At 42.4% G+C, this 14,304-nt stretch overlaps 1 protein-coding gene across 50 annotated transcripts in view; it reads right to left on the reverse strand.

The window, feature by feature from the left end:
• Positions 1–262: 262 nt before the first annotated feature.
• Positions 263–14,304, reverse strand: part of LOC110529831 (ankyrin-3) — a 163,084-nt gene continuing 149,042 nt past the window's right edge. For 37 of the 50 annotated variants that reach the window (XM_090241594.1, XM_090241726.1, XM_090241718.1 and 34 more), the window contains 10 exons: positions 13,439–13,513; positions 11,817–11,948; positions 9,947–10,090; positions 5,794–6,736; positions 5,342–5,528; positions 4,947–5,024; positions 4,363–4,446; positions 4,058–4,180; positions 3,065–3,135; positions 263–2,211 (listed from right to left, as the gene is read on the reverse strand). In XM_090241594.1, coding sequence (XP_090097720.1) covers positions 3,085–3,135; positions 4,058–4,180; positions 4,363–4,446; positions 4,947–5,024; positions 5,342–5,528; positions 5,794–6,736; positions 9,947–10,090; positions 11,817–11,948; positions 13,439–13,513 — 1,817 coding nt within the window. In that variant the 3' untranslated portion in view covers positions 263–2,211; positions 3,065–3,084. The remainder of the gene's footprint in view (positions 2,212–3,064; positions 3,136–4,057; positions 4,181–4,362; positions 4,447–4,946; positions 5,025–5,341; positions 5,529–5,793; positions 6,737–9,946; positions 10,091–11,816; positions 11,949–13,438; positions 13,514–14,304) is intronic. The other 13 variants (XM_090241775.1, XM_090241785.1, XM_090241779.1 and 10 more) reach the window with 9 other exon arrangements.

Here is a 14,304-nt window from a genome sequence, read left to right on the forward strand (position 1 = left end):
GCTTAGAAATACACTTTATAGAAGATTTACATTTTTGAAAATGTTATTTTGTTATTGATGTACCACCTCTTCTTGTGTCCGGCTAATTGTTCAATCATACATTACATCATAGATAAACGTGTATGTGGCCAATAAAATTTGACTTGATCTGCCAACCTCTTATCCCTTAGCCTAAACATTTGACAATCCATTGGAATTTATTCCAAACATAAGAGATTCAACATCAAATAAACAAACACAAAGATAAAACAGAAACAACTGATTGCAAAATCAATGCATTTTTATTTTGTTATTTTGTTTTTAAATTGAAACATTGTGGTGGCGTCATTACTGCTATAGCCTCTAAAAGAATACTTTGAATAACCAAAGTGCTAGAATAGTTACATTTCAATGGCTTCACTCTGTTAGTAAGAATTGTACATCGAAAAATTAGCTCAGGTGAAAACACATATCAAACAAAATTGATCAAATTAGCCTCTACCCCCTGATTGACATGTAGGATGGGAGATATGATACAATACCCTAAATGACTTCACTTGTCTGAAAATAAAGTCCTTTACTTGGTTGTCATGTCCACAGCATAAACATCATCACACTAAGTCTGAGCCTTCACACCAGAATAACACCACACTTTAACTACATGGGCCTCTAGTCAAACCAATACAAAGAGAAGATCTAATGCAAAGTAATCGCCAATGAGCTATCAAATGAATGCTAGTTAGACACCGCATACAGATTCTCAAGCCAAGAAAGATCACACAATTCATTTGATGCTTAAATAATCGTTTGACCATCCAGTGTTTTTGTCATACATATTCTATTAAGAGCTACAATCAAATAATGTCTTATGTCTTTATGTGAGTAGATTAAATTTAAGGAAGTACTTCACCAAAGCCCAAAAGGAAATGACACCTTTTCTTTAAAACCACAGCAGCCTTCATAAAACCAAATGACACACCGCTAAAATGATTACAAACAGTCTTACAGCGTACAGAGACCTCTACACCTTATAGCCAATACACAGAATACAGTTATAGTTTTACGGCGAGCCAGTCTACTAGCATATACATTCAGATAACTTCTTTCTCATAGCATTTATGCTAATGCCAGCAGAAGGTGCCGTTCAGTTTTACATAGACAAACGGTAGACTACATTAAACCCTCAAGAAGCTATAGAACAAATGTTCTTCATACTGTTCCTAGTCCCCGACACAATAAATGCTTTTATGGTATTTTTTTTTCATTTCAAATATAAAACTGGTGACAAATGTAAGGACTATATGTGTACACAGATAAAGGGTTTTAATTCTCATTTTAATACAGTGTTTGCAAACTTGTAAAAATTGTACTTAAAATAATGTGAACGGCATGCATGAAAATATGAGTACTCTGCTTTTGCAGAATTAGATACATCCCCTTTTTAGGAATCACTTAAATTTGCAGAAGATTTTCTGGAAATGTCCTCTGTTAAAATCTAACCAGCTTTTTTCATATACAAACATTATACCTGCTATAATAATGAATTATACAAGAACGTGTGAAGTTACACTCAAATCTTCCTTAAAAGTGGAACCATTTTGATAATAATGTTGAAAGCACTTGTAAAGTTCTCTCCTGTGCATTATCATCCTGTAACTCATCATTTTTCTATTGTACACATTGTAATTTATGTACAGGAAAAAGCTGTGTATTATTTTTAGTTTTAAAAAGGAAAACAAACCCCACAGCAATTTACAACCTGACATTTATGGGTCCAAGAAAAAACTATAAGGCGAGTGTTGGAGGTGGATCAGAAGTGTTCCTCTAGGTTTTGTGTAATTTTGTTGATTTTCTTTCTCCTACTACTAGAATTGAGCTTTTGTGCCATCTTTGGTCACAGGTGTAAGTTCAGTTGCACCTGTAGTTTTTCTGTGATGGAGTCCTTTTTGTTGTCACCACAATACTCCTCAAAAGCTCTCACGACACCAATGGCACGTTACGAGTCACAAACAGGAAGCAGAATTCTCCTGGTCCATAGACCACAGGAAGTGAGAGCCATACAATTAGAATTCAGATTCCATGGTGAGAAACTTCCAGGTCCCTCAATTGACAGGGAGTGAGTTTTTCATGCTCATATTGAAATCAGACGGATCAAGTCCTGGCTGAAATTTCTTGAGTTTTTCAGTTTGTAACTTTCTGCCCTGGAAACAGATGAGAAGAATTCCTGCACACCTGAAAATTAAGAAAATATTACAATATATCAGATATTGGCAGCATTTTGGGCAGCTGTTTGAAAGAAGGTAGCCATTATAGAGGACATAGCCCATGCATTCACTAATGCTTACGAGTCCCTTAGTTTCTACTAATTCAGTTTACTGACTTTTACAAGTTCCATTTTGCAAGCCACCCACAAATCTACGGGAGCAATCACCCAACGATGCTAGAGAGCATCAAGAGGTCTGTGGGCTACAATTGTCATGGTCACCCTGGTTGTCATGGAAATCATCAGTTGAGCCACAGTTCATTAGAGTGCCACTACTCTTTTTACTCAGGTTTGCTTAAACTGAATAATTCACTGATGCATATAGTTAACAACACCTTACAGGGATTAACAGTAACCAATCAGATAGCCACCTCTCTTTGTAATGTAATTCCTACAGAATGGGCTGTCTATGAGCTGGCCTGTGGGGTGGGGGGGGGGGGATTTAATGGACAAAGAGAGAGTTAGAGAGAGTATCTGTGTGACAATAGGTGTGTTTTGAACATCATCCATGTTCCCTTTGTGACTAATCACCCACACACACAGCTGACAGGACAAAACGCAGCCAGAATCAAAACAGACAGGAGTCAGACTTTCAGTTAAAAACATGAAGGTCTGTTCGCGTGTGTGTACTGTTTGGAGTAAAATGAAGTACATTAATCAGAGCAGGAATGTAGATTGGAAAACAGAACAAGTATAGTGAAATGGAGCAAAGCTGTACCAGGTTTAGACATGGAATGGATCAGAAAATATTGAGCACTACCACTGAACAGTGTGGGGTATAAAAATTATGATTTTATTAGAGAAGTGGGGGGAGTAAAGTACCTGGTGGAGCACAGCTACCCCTACGATTGAAGCTTCCTTTCTCCCGACCTGCTTTTAGCTCCATCTCCTTGCTGAAACACACATACACATACGAGTGAGGCAAAGCCAATCTCAGAACCGTATCCTGACAAGCAGCAACCCAACACAGCAACCTGAAACAGCAACCCGAGTGCAGCTAGATCAGAGGTGAGATGTTGTAACAATAGCAACCTGAAACCATCAACCTGAAAGCAGTAAACCCCACCACAGAAGCAAATGTTAGCATTACACACAGTTAGCAGGATACCATGAAGTGAAAGCACACAACATACTAGAGGCAAATTCCTGGAAATAAAAGAATAGCCCAGAGGAGTTACATCACCGGAAACAAGAAAAAATAAAGTGTTGAGGCAGTGTGCACCTGGTTCATGTCAGAACAATCAGTTCTCCAATTGAATGTGGGCCACAAACAATAGCGCAAGTTAACATCATTTATCTTGCCCTGGAGGCAGCTCTACAGAGTGGTCACTAGCTGGCACAGCCACAAAGTCATACAATCTGATTTTAAACCTTACCCTAACCACACTGCTAACCCTAATGCTTACCCATAACCTTAAATTAAGACCAAAAAGCTCATTTTATCCCCATACATTTTTACAATATAGCCAATTTGGACTTCGCAGCTGGCTTATCTACAGGGAAGTTTCTCAGTTCTGCCTCCAGGACAAGACTCATGACAATAAATGTCAACCTACAACAATAGCTGGGGCAACATCCTAGTCACTGAGCACCCATTGAATGCGCACACACACAAAGACGCACAAACACACAGACACTCAAAACAGACATACACACACTGGTAGCATTGGTCGCAGCACTCCACATCAGATCACAGCACCCCATATTGAGTTAAGGTCCAAAGGTTCTGACCCGCCTGTTTTCTGTTCAGGCTCAGAACCCTAGAACCCCCCCTGGGGCAACTCTCTATGCAGCTTATTCCATCGTCATGCCAACCTCTAACTCCTCCTCCAGTAAGAAAGGGCAGGGCCAGGGGTCTCCTCGGTCCCAACTCCCCCTGTCCCCGCCCTGGTCGTCAGGCGTGGGCGTGGACACCCGGCGGATGACCTTTCTGATGACCTGGGAAATGGGGGGAGATAATGATCATGGTCAAGAAGGAGAGAGTATGACTGAGATACACGCACAAACACAAAGAGAGTGTTTAGGTCATTTTGGGAGGAGACTTTAGAGGAGGTGGGTATGATAATTCAGAGGTGTGTTCTTAGGAAGACGGGTGAATCAGAGTGAAGGCAGATAGTTACTTTTCTAGTGATGATGTTACCGTCTTCATCAGTAAACTGTTCTTCTGTCACTGATTCGCCCGGAATATTCTTTGCCTGTTCTCCCTGTAAGTGGTCATGGTTAGGACTACAATCAGAACTGGTCCAAATTCACCTCAGCCAGTGTAACAGCAAACCATTAACACACTTTACATCACCAGCACCATCAAACTGCAAGCAAACCTCTAGAGAAGAGAGAACATCTTTGAATTCCCCAAGAGTTGTTGAGTCAAGCAAACTCAAACTCAAAATGAAGTGTCCCTTTAAATGGCATCACAGAGGCAACAGTGAGACACAGAATGTTCCTTGATTTAAAGTCAAGCCATGAAAGCAGGTTACCAGGCCAGGACACGCTAACACGCTCGCACGCACACCATTCAAACACTGTACACACACTGTCTGCAAACACACATTTCAGGCGTTTCCTTTTTCTCCCACCACCTGCTGTCAGTTAAGAGAGCCACACCAGTCCACTGCACACCAGTCCACTGCACACCAGGAGGCAAAGTCAAATGAACTGTCTACCGCCAACCCAAACCAAACTTCACCCAGTCTCAGCAGGGTACCTTGAGAATGACCCGGCGCCGAAACACCCTGGTGGTGACAGTCCGCTCCTCGTCAGAGCCGGACTCACTAAAACGCTGCTGATGAATGCAGTTAAGTAACATTACAGATATTGAAAAGGGGATGGAAACACAAAATGCGTAGGTGGTAGAGAATCTTTTTTGCTTCACACAATCCCAAGGATCTTTCTTCTAACACCTACAAAAATAAACAATGGCACATCTGGAAAAATTGGTCCAGTTAAATTTACAGTTGATTTGAAAGTATAGACATCCACTTCATGTGTCACTGTAAAAAGGGAACAGCGATGCACCTGATGAGCAGTATTCACTGTAGTAGACACACATTAAAAAAAAAACATTTACAGTACACTATCTTGCATACTCTTTGCAATTACCTGGACTTTCCTCTCAGATACAAGCGTGCCTTCTTCCTTCCCACGTCCAGTTCTTCCGTTGGCTGAGTCCTGCGATACAGGAAGTGACCCGTCCTGAGGTGGTAGCTCCGTGTTATCGCCATTGTGCCTAGACCTCGCTAGCTCTCCTCTAGAGGAAGAGGTGATGGAGTCACTGGAGTTCTCCTGGCTGTGGGGAGAGATTAGGAAAAAGGGTCAATTTGAGACTGAGATTAAATCTCAGATGAATGGTTTAGGATTATGATTGAGATCCACATTGATTAAGATAAAGAGTTCGATTGAGAATAGGATGGGATTCGTATCAAATTGAATGAATAAATTGTGACGAAGGCAGAAAGACTGAGGCGAAGATATTAAATCCCAGTTGTAGATATACATGAAAGTGTATTTATACTTAATCCATAACTGTGATGGAATAATTCAGTTTTGTGTACCTATTTTCCTGGCGGTCTAGCAGGTCTGAGCTCACACTGCGGCCGGGTGTGGGGGGCTCCACGTTGACGCTGGATGTGTCACTGTGCCAACCTGGAAGTGAACACACGTCTTTTTCTGCCTGTTGCACCTGACTAAGAATCTCCTGAACCCTGGCCTCCGTCATTTCCTCGTCCTCCTCCTCTGAGCCTTCCTCCAAATGAATATCCTCCAACAGCGACTTTAACTTATCTTCTGTCTTCTCGTCTTCGTCTCCATCCTCTTCCTCGGTGGAACCAGACACACCCTGCTCCCCCAAAGCCTCAGCCCAGGCCTGGGGGGAGAGATATGCACCCCCTTCTTCCACCACCTCAGCCCCATTATCTACTGCCTTACCCCCCTCCACCCCCACCTTACCCCCCTCCACCCTCACCTTAGTCCCCTCTTCCGCTACCTTAGCCCCGATCTTTGCTTCTACCACTTTATCCCCCTCTTCTGCCATCTCACCCACCTCTACCCCTTCCTCACCACCTCCCTTTACGACGTCCTCAGCCTCCCCCTCAGCCTCCACCGCTGATGCCCCTGTCTGTCTGCTGTCCTCCTGCTGTTGGAGGCTTATGTCCACTTCCTTTTTCTCTTCTTCCACTTGTACCATCAGCACCTGGTCACCTTCAGCCATTCCTGTGTTGGTGGCAGCGGTGGGATCTAAGTGAAGGGTGTGAATGGACAGGGACAGCTCCCAGGGCCTAAGGTGGGTTCTAGTGGAGGTGTCAGGCTCCACACTAGGCTCCATGTGGCCAGTCCAGGGCTCAGACTGGGTGAGGATGAGGGTAGGGGGGTGTGGGTGGAGCTGGACAGGGGTGGGGTCGATGGTGAGGGTAGGGGGTTCAGAGTGGAGCTCCGTGAAGGGAGGGTCAGAGTGCAGTTGGACTGGGGATTGCAGCTCCGCTAGGATGCTGTGATAATCTGTTGGGAGATGATATAAGCACATGGAAGCACTTGACACAAGAAATCCCACATAAAACACACACCACATGGACTGAGTGAAATGGACAAATGCACAGAGACGGATAATAGAGCATGCAACGAAAAACACCCACTAATTGTGGTGACACTCAGAGGGGACACTGGTGTCACAAATCACCAGCACAATATTCAGCACTTTTGATTCACTTGAGAGCTATCTTAGAGAAACTCAAGGTAAAATTGTGATAAAACAAAATATATTTATTTAAAAGGATCAATAGTTATGTCCGTGGCAGCTTTGAACAGTTTTATGACAAGTTTCTTCTGTTAAAGGGATGAATTAATATGCAGCCTTTGAGATGAGATAAGAAAACATAAGTAATTATATACACAACCGTTCAAAAGTTTGTGGACTCCTAGAAATGTCCTTGTTTTTGAAAGAAAAGCAATTTTTTTGTCCACTAAAAATCATCAAATTGATCAGAAATACAGTGTAGACATTGTTAATGTTGTAAATTACTATTTTTTATGGAATATCTACATGTGTGTACAGATGCCCATTATCAGCAACCATCACTCGTGTTCTATTGGCACATTGTGTTAGCTAATCCAAATGTATAATTTTAAAAGGCTAATTGATCATTAGAAAACCCTTTTGCAATTATGTTAGCACAGATGAAAACTGTTGTGCTTATTAAAGAAGAAATAAAACTGGCCTTCTGTAGACTAGTTAAGTATCTGGAGCACCAGCATTTCTGGGTTCGATTACAGGCTAAAAATGCCCAGAAACAAAGGACTATACTGGTTAGAGCCAGTTTGCGCTGTTCTGTGAAGGGAGTAGTACGCAGCATTGTACCAGATCTTCAGTTTCTTGGCAATTTCTTGCATTGAATAGCCTTCATTTCTCAGAACAAGAATAACCTGATGAGTCTCGGAAGAAAGTGCTTTGTTTCTGGCCATTTTAAGCCTGTAATCGAACCCACAAATGCTGGTGCTCCAGATACTCAACTAGTCTACAGAAGGCCAGTTTTATTGCATCTTTAATCAGAACAACCGTTTTCAGCTGTGCTAACATAATTGAAAAAGGGTTTTCTAATGATCAATTAGTCTTTTAAAATTATAAACTTGGATTAGCTAACACAACGTGCCATTGGAACACAGGAGTGATGGTTGCTGATAATGGGCCTCTGTACGCCTATGTAGATATTCCATAACAAATCAACCGTTTCCAGCGACAATAGTCATTTACAACATTAACAATGTCTACACTGTATTTCCGATCAATTTGATGTTATTTTAATGGACAAAAAACGTTATTTTCTTTCAAAAACAAGGAAATGTCTAAGTGACCCCAAACGTTTGAACGGTAGTGTATGTGAGGCATGCCAGGAATACGATTTTGCATATGTGCGATGAGTGGGTTTTATTAGTTAAGATTTGAGTGCGTGTTCAGTCATGCTCACACAGAAAGATAAAAGAAGAGAGGAGAGGGTGAGGGGGCCTAGATTCATATTTCCAGGATAGAGGTGTCAATGCCAACCCAAGGGAGAGGAGAAGAAGGTACGGGAGACACATGGGGACACTGACACACAGGAAAGGGGGACTGGGAATGGATGGGAGGAAGGGCCAGGACTTGGGCAGTGAGACCCTGCAGCTGATATTAGGGGGAGGACGGCAAAGGAGATGGGGTGGGACGAAGGGGGAAATTGGGACTGGCATGGGGTCACATCGGGAGACAGCTGGGGGGTGGGAGTAGAGGAGAGGGCTGTGGCATCCCCAGTAGGTTTAAGACTTGATGACTGAGCAGGAGGTGAGGGAATTAGCTGGGGTATAGGAGTAGAGGACAGGTGTGTGGGTTTACTGGGGTCCCCAGTGGGTTGAAGAGTTGAAGACTGGGGGTCGAAGAGGAGACATGGAAGAGGAGAGGTTGCTAGATCAGGCGGTGGGGACGGGGATAAAGGTCTGCTGAGGTCTCTGGTTCATAAAGGTCTCTGGTCTATGAGTAAGACAGAGGACCATTAACTTGGGGATCGGCTGGGAGATAATGGACGATGTGGGGGTGTGGACTTAGTAAGGGAGTGGGGTGTGGAGGTCTGCAAGACCAAGGGGGAATCAGGGTTGAGGGAATGATTCTCAATTTTTCAATCGAGGGAGAAACTGGGAATGAAGAGATGGAGGAGCTCTCAGGAACAAGAAAACATGCTACAGGTGAGGAAAGACGATTAAAGAGAAACAAAGACATTAAAAAAAAATCTAACAAAATACAAAAACGTGTTAGCAACACAAGACAATTATGAATGAGAGGACAGATGTGATTTTGAGAGATTAGGAAACTGGGAAGGAAAAGGGATTGGGAAGAGCAGAGATGACAGCACAAGACTCTTAATAAGCGCTTAAGAGCTGTTATAAGCTGCCCTGGAGGTTGGGCTGTGGCGATGGACGAGAGCATGAGGGGAGGAAGGTAGTCTGGTTTCACAGAGGAGGAAGCTCTGTCATTATATCCAGGGACGGCTCAGAGGAACTGGAGGTACTGGAGACTAGAGAACTAAACAGATCTAGAGGTATTGATGAATTCAGACGGTTGAGTCTATGGCTACTCCATGCATTAGGGAACAAAGGTGTTTATACAGTAGTGTCCTGTTAAAGGTACAAGGTAATCAGGTAAAAGCAGTGTCTTACAGAATGCACCTGGTTAGCATCATGGATTGTTTTAGTGTTTGCCATCAATTCATCTTTCAAAATCCTTCATGCACAAATGCAAATGCATTTTTAGAGGGCTTAAATAATATCAAAGTGGTGATCAGGTCATGGCAATTAAGACCTCTAGAAACGTGTTGGGTTTGACATGCTGCCTTCATCATCAGGGTTGATGTCAATTTAATAGTAACCCAGTCATTTCATAACGTGAATTATAATACATTTTCTGAATTGACTAGGTTAAAAGTGAACCCATGGTACTCTGCATGCTAACATTTCCTCACACTCATTTGAGTGCATGTCAGAAAATGGGTATACTCAAGCTGGAAATAAAGCCATAAAACAAAGGGTCATACATCACCCTATCTAAGATAGGGTACTGTAGTCTCTATAGTCAAATTGCATTCAATAGTATAGCCAGGCAATTTGTTCTTATTTTTGCTACAGTTCTAATGCAAAAACAAAAGAGTGGCAGCAGAGGTAAGAGGTCAGCTAGATGGAGCTAAACTTTACCATCAGCCTGATCCAGGTAAACAGCGTTATCATCGGCAAAACTTCTCGTGCCTGAAATGTTACCATAGTCAAATATCGGCCCCTCCAGTAAAGTCACAATATCCATCCGATTGACTTTGGTCAGCACTCCAGTTAAGGCATCCGCTGTAAGAAAAACAGACAACCCGAAAGTCAGTCAAACAAAGACAAGACACTATTGTACAATATGGCAGTTGTTTGTACAATACGCGCGAGGTAATCAATATAAATAGTTTACTATCACACTGCAGTGTGTGAAGACGGAAAGAGGATTGCCGTTGTCCTCTTCTCTTGTACCAGGAAAATAGGTAAAATGTCCTTTTCCTGTACTGAACATAATGTACTTAGTAGTTCTAAAAGAATGTTGGAGCATGACAAGGATAGGTGACTTCATATGCAGCTGTTGGAATCTTAATAAACATAGAGGCCATTCTGCTTCTACACACAGTGCCAGTAAAAAGTTTGGACACACCTACTCCTTCAACTGTTTTTCTTAATGTTTTACTATTTTCTACATCGTAGAATAATAGTGAAGACATGAAAACTATGAAATAACACATATGGAATCATGTAGTAACCAAAAAAGTGTTAAACGGATCAAAATATATTTTATATTTGAGATGCAAAGAGAAACGACAACATCATTACTTTAAAACATGAAGGTCAGTCAATCTGGAAAATCTCAAGAACTTTTCAAGCTTCTTCAAGTGCAGTCGCAAAAACCATCTAGCGCTATAATGAAACTGTCTCTCATGAGGACCGCCACAGGAAAGGAATACCCAGAGTTACCTCTGCTGCAGAGGATAAGTTCATTAGACTTAACTGCACCTCAGATTTCAGCCCAAATAAATGCTTCAGAGTTCAAGTAACAGACATCTCAACATCAATTGTTCAGAGGAGACTGCGTGAATCAGGCCTTCATGGTCGAATTTCTGCAAAGAAACCACTACTAAAGGACACCAATAATAAGAAGAGACTTGCGAGAGTCTCTTTGTGAGAGTAGGTGAAGGGATGATCTCCCCATGTGTGGTTCCCACCGTGAACCATGGAGGAGCAGGTGTGATGGTGTTGGTGATTTATTTATAATTCAAGGCACACTTAACTTGCATGGCTACCACAGCATTCTACAGCGATACGCCATCCCATCTGATTTGCCCTTACTGGGACTATCATTTGTTTTTCAACAGGACAATGACCCAACACACCTACAGACTGTGGCTATTTGACCAAGAAGGAGAGTGATGGAGTGCTGCATCAGATGACCTGGCCTCCACAATCACCCAACCTCAACCCAATTGAGATGGTTTGGGATGAGTTGGACCACAGAGCGAAGGAAAAGCAGTCAACAAGTGCTTAGCATATGTGGGAACTCCTTCAAGACTGTTGGAAAAGCATTCCTCATGACGCTGGTTGAGAAAATGCCAAGAGAGTGACAGGCTTTCATCAAGGCAAACGGTGGCTACTTTATTGAATCTAAAATATATTTGATTTGTTTAACACTTTTTTGGTTACTACATGATTATATATGTGTTATTTCATAGTTTGGATGTCTTCACTATTATTCTACAATGTAGAAAATAATACAAATTAAAAATAACCCTTGAATGAGTAGGTGTTTCCAAACTTTGGACTGGTACTGTAAGTCATCTCAGAATGTAATTTACTATGAAACCTTCACAGATACAAATTAAGCTAGAGAGAGAGATTTCAGAAGGAGAGTGGGATGAAACCGGGTTGTGAAGCTCTGTGGTACACAATCATACAAGTGCAATAGAGTGAGACGTGATATAATAACTGTTAATAGAAAGCCACAGGGGGTATAAATACTTTTGGGAGAAAGAGGGACACTCACTCGTTGCGTTTTTACCATCCCGGCTGACCCATTTCTTTAGTAGCATGAAGCTCTGCGCTGTCAGGGAGTTGGGGTTCTCCACTCGGATGTGGTTGATCTCGTCGACAGAAAAGTCCATTTCCCGAGCTAGCTCTGCAAACACATCAAAAAGCACATTACATCACATCAGTTCAAGACATCCATTTCTATATCATACAGGCTTACTTTTCTCTGATGTAGCTCTTGCTGGTGATCTCTGATCCACCTCTAGGCAGACAACACCATTCTGTATACATCTGGCCCTTCTTTGCACACTGTGCTAACAAACCTCCAAACGAGCTTCAACGCCATACAACACTCCTTCCATGGCCTCCAACTGCTTTTAAATTCTAGTAAAACTAAGTGCATGCTCTTCAACCGATTGCTGACCGCAACCTCCCGCCCGACTAGCATCACTACTCTGGACGGTTCTGACTTAGAATATGTGGACAACTACAAATACCTAGGTGTCTGGTTAGACTGTAAACTCTCCTTCCAGACACACATTAAGCATCTCCAATCCAAAATTAAATCTAGAATCGGCTTCCTATTTCGCAACAAAGCCTCCTTCACTCATACCTCCAAACATGCCCTCGTAAAACTGACTATCCTACCGATCCCTGACTTCAGTAATGTCATTTACAAAATAGCCCCAACACTCTACTCAGCAAACTGGATGTAGTCTATCACAGTGCCATCCGTTTTATCACCAAAGCCCCATATACTATCCACTCCACCATTGTGACCTCTGCTCTCGTTGGCTGGCCCTCACTACATATGCGTCGCCAAACCCACTGGCTACAGGTCATCTATAAGTCTTTGCTACGTAAAGCTCCGCCTAATCTCAGCTCACTAGTCACCGTAACAACACCCACCCATAGCACGCACTCCAGCAGGTATATTTCACTGGTCATCCCCAAAGCCAACACTTCCTTTGGCCGCCTTTCCTTCCAGTTCTCTGCAGCCAATGACTGGAACAAATTGCAAAAATCTCTGAAGCTGGAGTCTTATATCTCCCTCTCTAACTTTAAGCATCAGCTGTCAGAGCAGCTTACCGATCACTGTACCTGTACACAGCCAATCTGTAAATAGCACACCCGACTACCTCATCCCCATATTATTACATACCCTCTTGCTCTTTTGCATGCCAGTATCTCTACTTGCACATCATCATCTGCACATATATCACTCCAGTATTAATGCTAAATTGTAATTATTTTTGCCTCTATGGCCTATTTATTGCCTACCTCCCTACTCTCCTACATTTTCACACACTGTACATAGATCTTTCTATTTTTCTTTTCTGTTATTGACTGTATGTTTGTTTATGTGTAACTCCGTGTTGTTGTTTTTGTCACACTGCTTTGCTTTATCTTGGCCAGGTCCCAGTTATAAATTGGAACTTGTTCTCAACTGGCCTACCTGGTTAAATAAAGGTGAAATAAAAAAATAAACACTAGTATGCAGAGCTGCAGTGCAGGAAGTGTCACTCTGAAGAGGGCACTGTTTCCTCACAATAATACCGTGTTGGTTTCTTGAGAGAGGGGAAAGCAGGAGGATAGAGGGCCAGATGGCACTAAGACCATGGAGCACCATTTTCTTACCAGTCCAGCTAAGTCCCAGGTGGTCAGCCACGATGGCCATCCGCAGGTCTGTTCGCTCACAGGGACTCTGAGGACCTGAAGGGTTAGAGAACATCTATTAATCAACACTGTTCAGTATCTTTTCTACTGACTGAAATTGGAGTACAGAGGACTCATTCCTTTTTTGGCCAAGCGTGGAATTTTCCAAATTCATACGGAGTGTTATGCAGCCTCTCCTCTGGGTTTGATATAGACATGTTTAATCAACAGGTTTACTGTGAATGTCAATTGTATTACTCAATGGGTTGGTTAGGCTGACAACACTTCAGATTTGGTTTCCAGAATGGCAAGAAAAGGCAGACTAGACACAATATGACCGACTATAGTGTGTTATTTGGACACATGTGCTCTGTGAATGTTTGTGAATATGTATCCTCAAAGCAGGCAGTAATTGTCATAAGAACTATACAAACAAAATAAAGTAAAAACATCGGTCAAAAGAGTAATGTACTCGTAGGAGCTCTAGTGGACTCACAGTTCTTAATGGGACTACACAGTACACATGCGGTCAACCTTTGTGTTTCTGCTAAGGCTTATTAGCTCAGTGACACAACTTGAACATGAAATAGAATAAACTAGAACTGCTGTTTTCAGTAGCCACCCTGCACAGACAGACAGATAGACAGACTCAGTAGCCGTCAACAGGAAACTGGCTGTGCCAGTGCACCAGTCACTACTCTGGCATGCTGAGGTATCTGACAACTAAGGGATTGGGGGGAGAAGGAGGAGAGTCTGACAAGGACAAGTACAGTACACAGTACATAGATGACGATGACAGAATGACGGCTACTATTTTAAGAGAATAAACACGCCACAGGCAATCAATC

This window comes from Oncorhynchus mykiss, chromosome 1 (genome assembly GCF_057628025.1).
Source record: "Oncorhynchus mykiss isolate SJ-2025 chromosome 1, ASM5762802v1, whole genome shotgun sequence".
Classification (NCBI taxonomy): domain Eukaryota; kingdom Metazoa; phylum Chordata; class Actinopteri; order Salmoniformes; family Salmonidae; genus Oncorhynchus; species Oncorhynchus mykiss.